General features: G+C 44.1%; 1 protein-coding gene across 1 annotated transcript; it reads left to right on the forward strand.

Annotated features, from left to right (window-relative positions):
- Positions 1–244: 244 nt before the first annotated feature.
- Positions 245–6,166, forward strand: LOC131261985 (RNA-binding protein Rsf1). Its single transcript, XM_058263871.1, has 2 exons — positions 245–723; positions 3,599–6,166. The coding sequence occupies exon 2, from the start codon at positions 4,062–4,064 to the stop codon at positions 4,749–4,751; it is 690 nt and encodes a 229-aa protein (XP_058119854.1). The 5' UTR covers positions 245–723; positions 3,599–4,061; the 3' UTR covers positions 4,752–6,166.
- The last annotated feature ends 9,707 nt before the right edge of the window (positions 6,167–15,873 follow it).

The following is a 15,873-nucleotide window of genomic DNA, read 5'->3' on the forward strand; positions in this document are numbered from 1 at the left end:
TGTTATCCGATTAATGAAACATACAAAAATCATTTATAAAAATTGTGAATCTCATGCAATATATTTTAGAATAAAATAAAACGTTTAGTATGAACAAAATTGGCCCTAGGAGATCCATCTGTTAATGGCTTTTTAGATAGTTCCGGACCTCTGACATAATTCCTTTCTCATGAACGATGGATTCACCGCATCTTTTTTCAGCATTCTTGATCATTCCTGTTCGAACATTCGATGCTGTCGCAAGTGTCGTACGCAGTGCAAGAATTGGTTATTCAGTGTACCCCAAACGATAGCTCCCAGAAATAGGCTAATTATAGCCAGAAAATAGTGCCATTGCTTTGTGATCCAGCAAAAGTGAACTCATATTCATCGGTGATACGTAAAACTCCTACATCATTGCCGGCGCAGAGAAGACAGTGCGTGAAGAAATCATCTTGTACGCCGCTACCTTCCGCCATTTTTGTTGGCTGTGTGCATTATCGATTTTTCACATCCGTGCTCCGGTTACCGTTTGGCTGCTACTGCTGCTACCACCGAAAAGCATCCACTGTTTCATCGTCGGTCGGCGTTTTGCACGTATAAGTGCAGCAAAAATCTTTCGCCTCGAGAGCCCCGTTTTCTGTGCCGTTTCCGCATCTCCGACGACATCGAACGTTCGCTACCACTCCACACCAACCCTCCCCACAAGCCGCCTACGAGAATCGCCCACACACGACGTCGACGGTAACCATTTCCATCACCAAAAAGCAAAACTCTAGTTTTTGTCTTCGTTCGAAACGCCACTAAAAAACGAACCGTATCCAACCACCCCCGTATGATTTTCTACCTAAAATGACCCCGACCGTCCCCTCAAGAAAAGGCAGAAAAAAGTGCTCCTGCTGCAGCGCGATACAAGCGCTAGTTGATTTTTCAAACGGAAAACAGAGTATTTTATCAGCAACACCCTCAAAACGAGCGTGCCGCACACATGACCCAACATGAAACCGAGAGTCGTTGCAAAAGTGTGATCATGTAATATTTCACGCTATTATTTTCGACCGTTTTGGAGGAGGTCGCTCCCAATAATATCTATTTTTTAACCCGTACGTGATTTCTGGTGCGCAAGCGCCTTTGTTCAAGGAGGAAAATCAAATAGCTTTCATCTTCGCTATGCATCGCCACAGTGTGCAAACCTTTTTCATTTTTCTTACGTTAATCTTTCATGTGCTGCTCCTACAACTGCCACCGCTCTTTCCGTTTCTTTTATCGCGTTTTTTGTTGAACTTACACTTTTCTCGCACATCTGCGAGTTCGGAAAGAGAAACACTGCTTGCTTGGATGATGGATCAAAAATGGGCACGTTAGTCAACAACGAATGGGTCGTTAAAATCGTGACTAAATCTATCAACGACTTATGGTCGAAGGCTACCGACCCTAAACAGCTCTGATCGCGGTTTGGCCATTTTAAAAGACACACTCATGGTTCTTCGAACACAGCATGACGTCGGTGGGTTTCACTGAACACCCATATTCTGTTGCACATGCACATAATGAGTGTGCTGCTGCTTACAAATTGTATCTGAACAGACTTAGCTCCTTAAATGACTTTGATGTGCCGGCGTACGTCGTGTTAGCAGTTCATATCCATATTTGCTGAGCTGATATTCTGTTGCACAAGATTTCTTGATACATGACAAAATGGGCTGTGCGAAATAGAAAACAAAGTCACCAAATGCACCACATCACGATCCGTCACTACGCTGCGCTTTTTCTTCGAATGTTCGAATTCTTCCTACTACGCTACGCTTCAATGTTTTGCTTCAAATGCTTTCCCCGGACCCGGTCGATCCCACGGCTGGCAAGCAGGCTAGAAAGACCTTCTGCATCACTTCTCGACCACTGGCAGCAGCAGGATCGTTTTGAACTTCGAACAAAAAAACTACAGTTGCATCAAAGTAGACCACCATCCTCCTTCACTATCTCCGCATCCCAGCGCTACTTTGTTTCGTTTCTTCGTGTGTGGTTTTATACGATGTGTACATTTTTGATCGGTTTCTTCTTTTATTTGTTTTGTTCATCGAGTTTATTTCCGTATCTTTTTCGACCTTCTGGTCGAACGTCGCGACAGACACACTACCATCCCCACCTGCTGCTCTCCAACGACACACCAACGTTTACAAATTGCATGTGATATGTTCAGTTTGCACACAAAGTACATCTTCCCCCGTAGACCGAGCAAACGAGAATCATCGACATCTCACGGCTGAACTGAAATTCTTAAGCCAAGCGCAAAACATCTTCTCAGCATCACCAAATCCTGCTGCCTACAAAAAAAAACTCCTAATAATAATCACCTTCAGTCGCTGCTGGCGCTGCTGTTGTATCTCTCGCGCACTCTATCTTCTACCTGCCTGTCGCCCTGTACGAACGTATCGTCAAAAAGAAATCATCTAATCGATCGAATTAGATCGGCTGCAAGCAAGCAACAATTAGGACAAACATGATCAGCTTTTACCGTCCGACGAGAAGCTACAACAGCGGCTATTCACTACTAATGCGAACGCGCTCTATCTATCTCTCTCTTCAACGCATACTCTTCATTTTTGTTCCGACGTATTTTTCTTCGCATCCTAAAAAACGCATCCCGCTCAAGGACGAAAACAGTAGTAGCGCGTGTTTATAGTTCTACGCTTCAGTTCTTCGTATATTCTTCATCGTCCGTTGTTTGGATAATTCAACCCATCCCTTTACCTTCCCCTACGATTTCCAGCCTCCCTATTAAATGTTCACACGATTTTCGAATGCATCCGAGAGTATATTTGCATGCAAATTGAATTTCATCTTTCTTGATCTGTTGAAATTAAAATGTTTCGATTTGCAAAATTTCCTTTACCAAGGGATCAGTTATAGTAACAATGTAGATTCACTCGTGGAAAAAACATTCTGCATGTTTTGAAAAGAACAGGGTTGCAGTGTCTTATTCGTACAATCGTAGTTATTTCGCCGGCAGAGGACTATCAATCAACATTATCAATATCTTGCTGGATACTATAAAACTGACCATTTCGTAACTGAAAACATTTCATACAAGCATGCAATTTACAACATATAGAAAAGAAAAGGTTCTCCAATCCACATCAAAGTTTGTACGAATTTGACACAATCACAAAACCTTCTGAGTTTTTACACTCATTACTTTATTGTCAAGTCGTTGTGCACATGCGCAAAAGAACAACTCGTATTCCCAGTAAAGCTTTGCCGTTTATCTCTTCCTTTTTCCATGTCCTAGTTAGCAACTGCTTCGGATTTTGTTTATATTTGCCCATCTTTCCTCATCATCGTTCACCTTCTGGGCTCTATTCGAAACAGTAAGAATTGCAGCAACTGTAAATGCGTGTTCGTTTCTGTTTGCTGAGGTCCATTAGTCCCCATTTAACTTTACCCTCCCACCGTTGTTTGTGCCCCCTACGCGTCAGCGTCAGTAAGAGCCATTTTTTGAACATTTGACACATCTCCTCCACCACCACCAACCAACAAACCAAAACCAACTCTCAGCCCTTAGCATTGTTCTACAAGTAATCTATTTCGCTACGAACCACTATTCTGATCAATTTCACAGTCAAACACGTCGAAGAACTACTACTGCGCTACTACTCTCCTCCTACACATCCCACTCGTCGACGCATGGGGATTATTCGCACGCAACGACGACCGTAATCATCCCCGCCAACGCGGTCACCTGCGCCAACCGGTGACATTTTAGGGATTGAGAGCGAGCAAGAGCGTCCTCGAGCGGCTTCTCGACTACTACGACTCCTTCGACAACGCAACTGCTTCGAAAGCTGCACCAGCGCGCGCGCCTTCTTCGATCTGTGCGTAAGCAAATAGCGACACTCCTAGAGATCATATAGTGGGCAATCCTGTGTGTTTGTTGGGGTAAAAGAGAGAGATAGAGAGCGAGAGAGCGATAGTGGGCGAGGTGGTGTGATAAAAAACAATCCTGTTTGATTTGATTTGAGCAGCCACAACAACAACAACAACAACAGCGGTTACCACACAGACGACCTCTGCGCGAAAGCATAATGGGCGATCAGAAGGGTACACGTGTCTACGTCGGCAACCTCACCGATAAAGTGAAGAAGGAGGATCTCGAGGGCGAATTCACCAAGTACGGTAAATTGAACTCTGTCTGGGTAGCTTTCAATCCACCAGGTTTCGCATTCATCGAGTTCGAAAACAAGGATGAGGCGGAAACGGCCTGCGACAATCTGAACGGGCAGGATATCCTTGGCTCGAAGCTACGTGTCGAAATCTCGAAGGGACGCCGCAATCCGCGGGGTGCCACACGGGGCTTCCGTGGGCCGCCCGGTCGGAATGGTGGCAGCGGAAGCAGCGGAGCCGGCGGTAGTAGCGGTAGCTTCCGGAACGGCTCGCGTGGCGGTTTCCGTGATGGGGGAGGCTCGAGCTATCGCAGCGGCAGTGGAGGTGGTGGTAGCGGCGGTGGAGGCAGCTTCCGTGGGGGAAGCCGCAGCTCCGGCCGCTTCGACGGTGGTTACGGTAGCAGCGGTGGTGGTGGCGGCGGCGGCGGTCGCTCCACTGGCGGTGGCTACAGTCGTGATGGTGGTGGACGCGACGGAGGTTATGGCAGCAGCAGCGGAAGCTTTGGTGGTGGCGGCGGCGGTGGTAGCTACGGTGGTGGCCGCAGCAGTGGTGGTGGCGGTGGTGGTCGCTTCCGGTCGCGGTCACCGGTCGGTGCTCGCGGGCGATACTAAACTGTCGTATCGGATCGAACACGCGGCTGACCGAGCTCAAACGGCGAATGTGTAGAGCCGGAACCGTGTTCCCCCATACTTCTTCCTACGGTCAGTTTTGTAATGCAGAAACTGTGTCTGCAAACCGCGTGACGACGAGAGAGTAATGGCGAGTTTTTTGTCGATGAAAGTGTCTATTTCAGTGTAGCATTTAAGAAACAAATCAGACAACCAACAACCAAATGTAAATTTCTTGGTCATCGATAGCATCTCTCCCGTTCCTCTGAGGCACGGTATTTTCATTTTAGAGTGTAAGACAAAGGGTTTAATGCCCACCAAAACGATCAAACCGGTATCGTGCTTAATTTTAGGTCGGAAAACTTGATTATAATTATTTATGACGAGTGCGAATTCATATGAGCAGATAACCCAACCCAATCATCGATCAGAAAAGTCCCACACAAAACTCCATCACAAAAGAGGTCTGTGACCAACGATATCTTGTTTACCCTTATTTGGTAACGAGGAAAACATGCGCCCGATTTGGCCCGATGTAGGGAACTTTTCAATACCAGTCTCGAAATCTAATTCCTATTAATTTAGAACCCTGAGTAAAAGGAGGTCACATTTTCTAAAAATACATTAAAATAGCTTTTAAGTATCCAGTTCGAACTCCATTCATTTGTTTCGGGTTGAAAAGGTCGTTAAATCCCCTAGGAAAGGAATATCATTGTCACTCAGCGCTTGAAAAATTACATAATTATTAGTATATGATTCTGTTGAGGGATATTTTATCCGCAATCAGTCAACTTTTTTCCTACCAATGAATTAAATAGATTGATCGCGGGTGAGTGTTTCGTTTAAAGAAATCCTGTTGTGAACGAGAGCCAAAAATCGTTGTAGTAGTCGTTAAGGCACATTTAGGGAGAGAGAGATATTTGCAAACATCTAGGCACAAACAACCATACCCCAAAAGCAACGTATTTAAGCGATACAACGAGGTATCCCTTCCCACTTTACTTGAACTAGTTTGAGTTGCACTGTAAAGGGCCAATGAATTCATGAAATGTGTCTCGAATGCTTTTAAACCTCCTAGTGCTGGAGGTATTTTTTGTTTGATTTTCTTTCTTTACGATACAAACAAGCACACAAACCTGGCCAGCAATAATATGTGGTAATTAATAAAGTCCTTATGATGGGAAAATGTAGACAAGTGCTAGCTTTTACATTGATGACGCGGTCGGCGATCATCAAGGGCAGTTGTGTGTGTGTACGACGAAGATAGCATGCCCGACTGGTGATCTCATATGTAGGGTCGAAGGGAAAACAACCTGTTATCTGTGTCTCTAAACCAAAAGGGTATTTATGGCTTAAAACCCTGAATTGTATGAGGGTGGTCCTTCTTCCTTCTGCAGTATAATAAAATTTTAAATAACTCTGAAGAAAAATGAGTGGGCTTTTATTTACATATGTTTTATTTCTCTAGAATCGTATCCTGAATATCTAAACATGCTGCGCTACGATGCATAGCTATTTTTTGGCCAGCAAAAGGTTCTAAATTGAATGGAGTTCCATTCACATCCTCATTACTAATACTCAATATATTCAATGGTGTTTTTGGAAATTCTAAGATACAGCAGAGGCTTTGCATAACATTGCGGATATTTGTACACTTTACTTAAAGCGCCTCGACAATCAACTAATGTTGACTTCCTAAAATGTTTTCTACCTGTATTTGAGTGATGCCAACATTTTTTTAATTTTCTACGATTCTCTTAACACTTTTAACTTAAAATATTTTATCTTGTCCGAAACTACGAAAGAAACAGAACATTCAAAAAATGACTTGTAGTTCCCCAGTTATCACACAGATGGCGTTGCGGACATTTGAAAAGATTTTCGATGTTTAATTCAGTTGCACCTGAAACAGTTGGTCGTCACGTGGCTTCAACATATCGGAGTAGTAAAAGTTCGTTTATACTTTTTTCGTTTTTATAGAATTTTGTCTGTTAAGCTAAGTAACAAATTGATAGCAAGTGAACGTTGTGAATTTTCAGAAACACTTGGAATGAAGTGATGCAATTATGTATTCTACCGAGCTTGTTATATATTCATCAAATCACAAAGATATTTTTGTTCAACGAATTGCTACAATGCCATATTTCAAAAGGTGTTTTATAAAATATCGTTGAGAAACGAAATTTCATTTTCGTTTTCACTCGCCCTGTAATCGCACCTTAATGTCCTATTACAAGAAACCTGTTCTCCTACCAGAACCTTTGGCGTCACGGATGACCTCATTTGAACCTACCTGACGACCGACCGTGCCTTCCCGCCGCCGCCGTCATCATCCTCCTCGCCGTAGAAAAGGACACCGCACACATAATAAGTAAACAGGCGATGCGTTTCTCGCACTGATGCGCAGGCGGACAGACGACCCTCTGTTCCATTCTTAAGGGCTTTTCCCATTCCTTTCCAGTCGTTCGTTGTGTTTGTCTGGGGCCCCAAATAAAGGTATGCTTTCATTATAGTGACACATAAACGACCCGCGCGAGCTGCCGGTCAGCATCGTGTGGTTTATGCTTTCAATGCAATTAAGGAAAAATGAATGAGCAATCCCCCGTATTTGTTTCTTGCTCGCGCCTCACCGGAAATAAGATACGTTTAATTAGCTTGGCACCCAACAACTGCGGATCGTCAATTTGAAATATAAAAATGCGTTATCCGAAAATAAATGCTACCGCACTTAACCATTTTTTTTTTTTAATTTCAATCCATCCAATTTCGGTAAGTGTTTTAAATTTGCTTAATTTTTAAATAAGATCAATCCGTTATTTATATAAATTATTTGTGTGGGTCTATTTTTGTCCAGTACTATTGCACTTTACTATTGGATATTAGTAGAACAGTGACGTCACGGTGACGTGATCCATCGAAATCCCCATCGTGCTTCTCTCACATGTTCTCTCTCCTGACTCATTATCTCTCCGGTTCTCTCTTATGACCGGGCGCACAAAACGATCGTAAAGACAATGAAGGAAAAGGAAAAAGTATACTCCCTCCTATGCCACCCTCATGCGTGCAAAAGAGAAGCCCGAATCGAGAGAAAAGGGCCCAAAACTACCCCCGGCGGGACGGACCGGCGGGTTTGCGTACCCCATAAGGCGTAACGTTACGTTAGTTTGGTTACTTCAGCGACGTGGTTCGTACCTGTTGTGTGAGGACGTGAAAAACCCTTCTCCCCTGCGTAGCAGTCCGTGGCGCGTTTGTCCACGCGGGCTTCCCTTAGTTTGTTTCGTTAGTTTTTTTTTCTTCTTGTGCCCCAAACCGCACCCAAAACTTCCTGTGCTTTCTTCGACTTTTGGGCGGAGAAACTGTTTTCTTGTGGGTTTCAAACCATTCGGCGGCGGAATTTCGAAGGTAAATCTTAGTTGGCTGGACGGGATTGCAAAGTGATATTGTGGTGGAAAATTATGTTCTTTTTGGTGTGGAAAGAAAATTTCCCGCTGGTGATTTGTAACCGTTAAGCAAAACTCGTGCTACGTGGAGAAGTTAAAGTGTGAGTTAGCAAAAGGAAAAGCGTTATTCCAGTGCCTGAAAACCGAAAAGGGAGTGCATCCAAAGCATTGATCCACCATCTTTAATCGATGGGGATACGGAGATGGCTTCGCATCCCTCGTACCGGACGGAACGGGTTAAAGCTTGCAGTGTCCGGTGCTTCGTCTGTGTGTGTGTGTACACGTACGTGTGTTTCCCCAACCGTCGGTTACGGCCCGGATCGACCGTCCTGCTTTCACTCGTTCCCCAAGAGCGGGACAGTACCAGAACAGGTTTTCCTCCATCGTCGCCACCTTGGCGGCCCGCGGTGGAATGTAGACGCGCGTCTTGCATCGTGATGTGATCGTTGGATCTCCTTCGCCTTCCCAACGGGCAGCGGGCGAAGGGGAGCGTACCTTCTTGGGGAGTGGGGGGATGTAAAGAAAAGAAAAAAAATGGACAACAAAGTCCGTTGGCTAGAACCGGGTTTATGTGCAACACAGCGAGATAACTTGGGCCTACTTGTGTGCTTTGTGATCGAAACGACGGTGGAAGGTCTTCCAAGACGTTGTTTACGTTCTTGTGCAACGCTGTACCCTGGAGGTTCGTCGCCTATCAAGTAAACAACAACACGGCGCAGTTCACAGCATCACCAGCGGCCGCTCCATTCGGTACGGCCCTTATTCGGAGCCGACGTACAAGCCGCAGTAATTTACCCTTCGTTCCGACGCCTCAGGGACACACCCCACAACCATTGCAATTTAAGGTGTTGCAAGCCAACTCGGATCCAGCAGCGATTTATCCAGCGACCCACCAGTGACGACGCAATGTTCACTTCTTTGTGCTACAATAGATTGCTCTCTGACCTACGTGTGTCAGTGTGCATGTGTGTGTGTGTGTGTTTGTGCGAAGGGAACTGTAGTCCTGACCTTGGTGGCGCCAGTCTCGGAATCGATGTCGTCGCCATGACTCACCACATGACAATCTCCTCGTCTCTCCGATTCTCCAATGGGCTGCTGCGATTTGCTTAAGTTCAGAATGTCTTTTGTAAGGAACCGCAAAATCTAGGTCGATGCGCAACGTAACGGGTGGGGGGACAAGCAAAAGAAAAATCGATGGCGACGCTATGGCATTTGCGCCCGGCCTTACCCGTCGCTGTATTGCCGGGGAGGATTGGAACGTGTCCTTATGTGGAGGATTCTCTCCGTTGCTCGTCTGACAGCTGACGAACGTCCTTGTGGATGAAGAAATGCTCGAACCGCACCATCGTAACACTTCGTAGAACATTTTTCCATCAAGGCACTAATGTGTTTTGCTCAAGTAAACACACCCTCGGGGTGGGTTGCAGTGATGGAAAAATCTGATAGCGGTAAATTTACCCTGCGCCATATTTTTGTTTTGGTCATTACCACCGCCGCGCGGAGGGAAAACAGTTGCTTTTTTCCCCCGTTGGTGCAGCGTGTTTTCCACTTCTCTTTCGGAAGGGCCTCGGCAAGGGTTAGAGAAAACCACAACAAAAATAGAGAAAAGAAAAACCATAATGGACACGAACCGTCAAGGGTCCACGGGAAGTGGCTTTTGTTTTTGAAACGGAAATGTGTGTTATTGTTTTGGGGGTTCCATTGTTGTTGCTTTTTGTTGATGTGGTTGTTGGAGTGGGGGAAGGTTGATGTGGGGGTGGTTGGTCCATCGTTCGGGTGGGGTTAAGTTGGTGGCTACGAGCAGATTGTGTCAAAACAACCAAGTTTGCGCATAAATGCACGTGTGTGCATAATAGAAAACTGTTAGATATGTAATTACTTCATTCGAGCATTATTTATTACCTTTTCATAACATTTTTTTTTTTTAAGTGGCACGACATCCCCTAGTGGGACAAGGCCTCCCTCCGAAGAGAGTTTGTGTGACCGAAAGACGGTATATTATAGATCGGTGGTCAGCCGTCATAACATTTTGGGAGAGTTTAAAAACTATCGTTCTTTATTAGGATTTCTTCGTAGAAATTCTTAAACTTTCAAGGAGATTTTTATTCGTACTATTCGATTCTTATATCCTTATTTTAAATTGATTATTTGAAAAGATTAAATTTCATCAAGACAAAATCATTTTTAACGAGGAAAGTTATGTTTATAGCAATATTTGTAAAGCTATGATAAAAATTAGAAAAAGTTGCGGAAGCTCTTTGCCCAAAGAATGTAACAAACAATACATTAATTACTATTTTTCATGGTCAGAATCCAAACCGAAGAAACTCTAAAAACCCACATCTTTAAAAGGCAATTCAAATTTGAACGCCAAATACCTTAGGCACCAAATCGATCGCATCCCATTCGCGTCCCGCAATCCTTTACAAGACTCTAACGGCGTAATGACGAAGGCAATTTAAAACGAGTTTTGCCTCCTTCGGACCCGATAATTGCATGCAGTGGGTGCGATCCGCCGGTTCAGGCATGGCGCGTCTCGACCGAAACTTGGTATGTTCGTTGTGAACATCTGTGTGCTCTTGGCAGAATGACCGTCAAGAATGAGGTAGAGAGAGAGAGAGAAAGGGAAAATATCTTGTTGAAGGTACACCTCAAAACACGTTTCCAGACCCAAGCCATGAATTGCCATTCGCGGTGTGTATGGTCCCCTCGAACGATTCTTCCGTTTGTTGCCGGACGGTGTTCGCCCCAACCTACGGGAGGGAAAGCTTCTTGAGCGGTTCGAGCCAGCAAAGCGTAAAGGCCAGCCATAAGAACCTAGAGAAGAGGAAAAGTTCTTCCCCCAGCGACGCGATCGTCGTTTCCTTCGTTCTCGCTAGTTCCTTCGTTCTCCTTACGCGACTGGTGTGTAAACATGTTTCACGGTGCGTTTCGTCCGGGCTTTCTCTTCAAGATGTTGCTGGCGGAAAGAGGCCGTTGTGATCGTGTTCCATTTCCTTCGGGGAGGGATTCCGCCACAGGGTGGGCATATTTGAATATTCAAAACAACCGCCTTGCGAAGCCGTTGAAGCGAGGCTCAACGTTCGTTTTGGGATCGCCAATGTTTGATCGCAGGTTATTTTGGACGTTCCGCCCTCGTTTTAAAAATAGTTTTGTAAACTAACTACGAGGCACCATTTTAATGGATCTTTTCGAACTTGTGACTCCCTCTAAGTGTGCTAATGGGTAAAAAAAAAGTTCATCTCATCTCATCACACTACTACTGCACCTTGGAGCATTATTTCCAGTTACGAAAACGAAAACCTAACCATACTAATAGGCGTAAAAATGCCACACGATCACGGGGAGAAAGAAGGGAACGTAACGTGGCTACGATATTCGAGACGACGACAACTCTGTCATCGGTCCTAGGTCATTGGAGTCAGTTTTAAATTCCACCACGATACACGTACGGCTGATTCATCGCCACTTGGGGCTTCTCCGTCGTGCGGTGGAAGGTGCCCGAGATCCAGGGTGACTCGTGGAGATGGAAAAGATGGGCCTTGCCTACATGGGGAAGCGTAGTTACTCATACCAAAGGTAACTAACCACCGGGGATCGGTTTTTAGTTCGATGGAACCATAAAACCATCAACTTCAGAAGTCGATGATAGCGATGAGGCATAGAATGCGCGACAAGAATAAAGAAATGGTGATAAAATTCCATCACTGTGACCAACACCTCGGGAATCATTATCGTTCGTCGCTCGTCGTCGTGTGTCAGCGTGGCTTCCGTAGACATAACCCGGCCTATGAGGTGTGGTTTTGCGTTTCAGAGTAGTAGCAGCGAGAAGCTTGTGGACGGGAAAGAGTTCGTTACCGGATATCGGAGTTGTGCGTGAGAAGAAACTTGATATGGCGAAGGCATCCGTCTTCGGTTCGATAGAAAAATACGTTCAATTAATATAAGTGTTACGTGGATGGAATCTATTCTCCAAACTAACAAGTTCAGCACACAATTTTGTTAATTTCCTAACGTATTTTTGTATTAATTTATTCAGTATTTTTGTATTAATTTATTCACACGAACTTACTTATAACTAGCCCGATTTTAATACTACTAGCAATTTCCATGGAGCAAAAAGATTTTCTCTATTTCGCCTCGAAAAAAGAAAGCAAAATGCGTAAAATAGCTGCTCTAGGTGTTATTTACTTTTTTTTCTTGGTCTTACTACTATCTTTCTCATCTTTCCTTTCCCCTTTTTTTTAATTTATCCATTTCGCTGCTTGCCACGGTTGGAATTTTTCGCCATATCTTGTTTAATTGCAACCCTCAACCTTTTTCCGTCTCTATCGGTTTCATCTCGTGCCCACGAAAAACTTCCGTTTAAAATTTCCCGACCAATGCCAAGCAAACCTGGCTTTTCTATTTGATCTGAATGTTTGTACGCTATGTCTATCGCTCGGATTTTTTCGCTTTCCTCTGCTCGAGTTTCTTTTGTTTTAGCTAAGATAACTATAATCGGCAATGCGCTGCTACCGCCACTGGATGGCTTGTATGTTTACTTTCTTTCTTTTTGGGGCTAAAAAGCTTTCCCTCCCCCCCCCATCGAGCTGTTACATATACACATTTTCCTGCATTGCGTTTCGGGTTGCAATCGGGTAAAAGTTAGATGCAACCACGCTTTTCATGGAGAGAAGGAATGGAGAATGTGCGGGTTTTTTTTCATCAAGCAAAGCATTAAACTTTCCTTTGCCACCATGCACAGTGGTTTAGGAAGCGAACTTTTCGATTGATATTTAAAAATTTGTTTGTTTAAAATATGGTTCACCTTATTTTACTGAAGAAATAAGATTACTAAACTGTAACGTGTTACAATGCGTATTTAGCCTCTGGGTACCTTAAGTGAAGTGAAGAACGATATTTTTTTTTAATCTTATCTGAATTATAATATTTAATTTACTATGAGTATGAAGTATCCAAATGTTTACTTTATTATTTAAACAGTTTAAAATAGTAAATAAATGTTAAATCTTCTAGAGAATCTGCGAAGGCAACCTTATGCCTTGGAGTGAGCCACTGTGCCATGGCTGCGGTTTTCTTAAAGTTCACGATCGTTGCACGATTTTCCGGCGTTACGATTCATCTCCAATCTTCTTCGTAGGGGTTCGCTTAGACCCATCCCACCATCTTTGCGATCCCATTGTCTGTCGTCTTGGGGATACTTTGCGGCTTCGTGAGGTTGTGACCAACGGTTGAACCCACCCAAACCCGCTACAAGGGAAGCTTAGTGAGAGGCAGCACCGAACATGAGGCAAAAAATGCATAGCAAAAGGTTGTGGTTAGTCGCTTTCGTGGTGAAAATTGATTTACGGTGAAATGGCTAAAAAACGGGCGGACGTGGACTGAAGAAATTGCTGTCTCAAAGAAGGAAACCTTTCTGTGCACCTTCGAACAAGAGCCTCTGGACTGTCAAAACCACACATCAGAGATTGTCATAGCAGAAAACGTAAGCTACTTCGGTTGATGGTTTCACGACGAGATTGATCGAATGCGATTAATTTACAACCGTTTGTTAAATCAGTTCACATAGCGACATGTTTCCATTCCAGGGGGCCACGTGGGGAACCTCTTCGTCCAACGCCATGGAAAAGAAGAAAATTGTTCCCAGATTTCACAACCCACTAACGAAAAAGCTTCGGCGCCCGGCATTCCACAGTGTTTATCCATTCGCTTCACACCTCACATTTTCACTTCCAATCGCGCATTGCGGTTTCATCATCATCAACATCGCTTTGCGGTTGGCGGCTGCTGTGGGTCATCGTCTCCCACAGCATTTCCCGGGTGGAACTTCGGGTTTTTTTTTCTCCCCCGTTCAACCCAAGAGTGCTTTCGATGGAGTGATATTTCCGTGCCACTTCATCTCCGAGATTGAGTGCTGGAACGGCACGGGCATTATCAATTGTCCCGATTTTTACCGGCTTTCTTTCCCTCCGCCGTCTCCCTGCTCACTTTTCCATTACCTCTTCTACGCGATGAGTAAGCTTTTGGCTCCGGTTTCGTTTGGCGGAATCAGGTCAACGGCAACAGCATCTTCCCGTACCTTCTTTGCCCGCGTCTATGCACCGGGCTCGGTTCGGTTCCTTCATGATGCCGAACTCAGCGGAGTGCGCTCTAGAAGTGCACCCACTAAAAGCAGCTATAGAAGGAGCCCTCACCTAGAAATGATCACGATCTGAATATTCACTGCTTATGTTTGGTTTGCTCTCTATTTTACGCCACGGAGCTCATTAGCAGCGAGACCGAAACCAGTTCGTCGTCGCGCGCTTCGGGGGCAAAGGGGCGTTGTCAATCGTCGCCAATGATCACCGGCCCTGCAAGAAGCCCATCATTAGCAGTCGTGCCGCAATAAAGTGTGCGCAAGGCACACATCGGTAATGTGCTACGGGAGTGGAACGGAAGGGAACGGATGCCGTCGTAAAGTGCAGCCAAACCCGGTTTGACAAACAAGAATCAGCCAACTGCATCCGGTAAAGGGGGAAGATCATCAACGGGCGGGGATAACGGAAACTAGTGACGAGGTAGTGGAATTGTGGTGATTCGGCGATTGAAGGCATGTTATATACGATATTGCTCTTACTTTAGATCACTTGGAAGATTAAACTTGTGTTACTTAACTTTAGATCAGGGATAAATAATTAATTTCACAAATATGAATTCAAGTAGGCTTAGCTTAAATTAAATTAAAGTATGAGAGACTACCTCACAAAGGATACGCCAATACCGTAGTTGGGAATTAATCCAAAGGAGCAGAATGTTTTGTTTATAAGGCTTCCATATGTTTCAGTACAATACTTTATGTATTTCAACTGTTTTTCACACTGTTGAACAACCTTTTTACGTTCATTTTACACTTATTTTAATTTATAGTTGATTGCTGTAACAAGTCCTTTGAAGAACTAAAAGCCCTTGCAATCTATCTACGATTCTATTTTGGTTTTTCTAAATCGCTTCGTCTATATCAAATTTTAGTTTTTGTTTTTGTTAGTTCTATCATTATTTCACCTTTTTGTTATTCTATAACAATTTCAAATGGTTGTATGCTTTTTCTATCCATCCGTTTTGTTGGTTTACCTTTTTAAAAAAACATGCATTGGTAAAAATCGGTGTTGATTTTTTAAATATCGTTATTCTGTTACTTTTTTAGAACTTGATGAATATCTTTAAGGAATTTCAAATATTGGCATTCTTTTCGATTTAATTAAGTCGTGCAAATAATGATATTGAAATGTTGGTCGAATGATCGAGCTCTTTCGAGATAGAATATATGTTGTTGATCTACCTCTTACCTTAATAGTTGCGCTTGTTAGTTTGTTTAAATTTGTCTTAAAAACAGCCTGAACCGAAAGCGACAACACTTTTGTTTTCTTTACATACGCCCCATGGGCCGCGTCGGACCGTTTCCGTGTGAAGTAAACACGTGCGAAAACAAACTCCCTCCGATCGGGAAAAGGGCGGTTGGAGTAAGTGTCGAAATTACATCACCATTATTACCCCTTCGGCAGCCGGTGATGGAAAGGGGTGCTGCCGTCGTACCATTTTTAGTCCAGCATCATTCACTTTTCTCTCGCGCTACTTTTCCTTCTTTCCTCCTCGTGCGACCGACGAGTGGAAAACCGGTTTCATCTTTTCGTTTCGTTGCTCGC

Source organism: Anopheles coustani, chromosome 2 (genome assembly GCF_943734705.1).
Source record: "Anopheles coustani chromosome 2, idAnoCousDA_361_x.2, whole genome shotgun sequence".
NCBI classification, from domain to species: Eukaryota; Metazoa; Arthropoda; class Insecta; order Diptera; family Culicidae; genus Anopheles; species Anopheles coustani.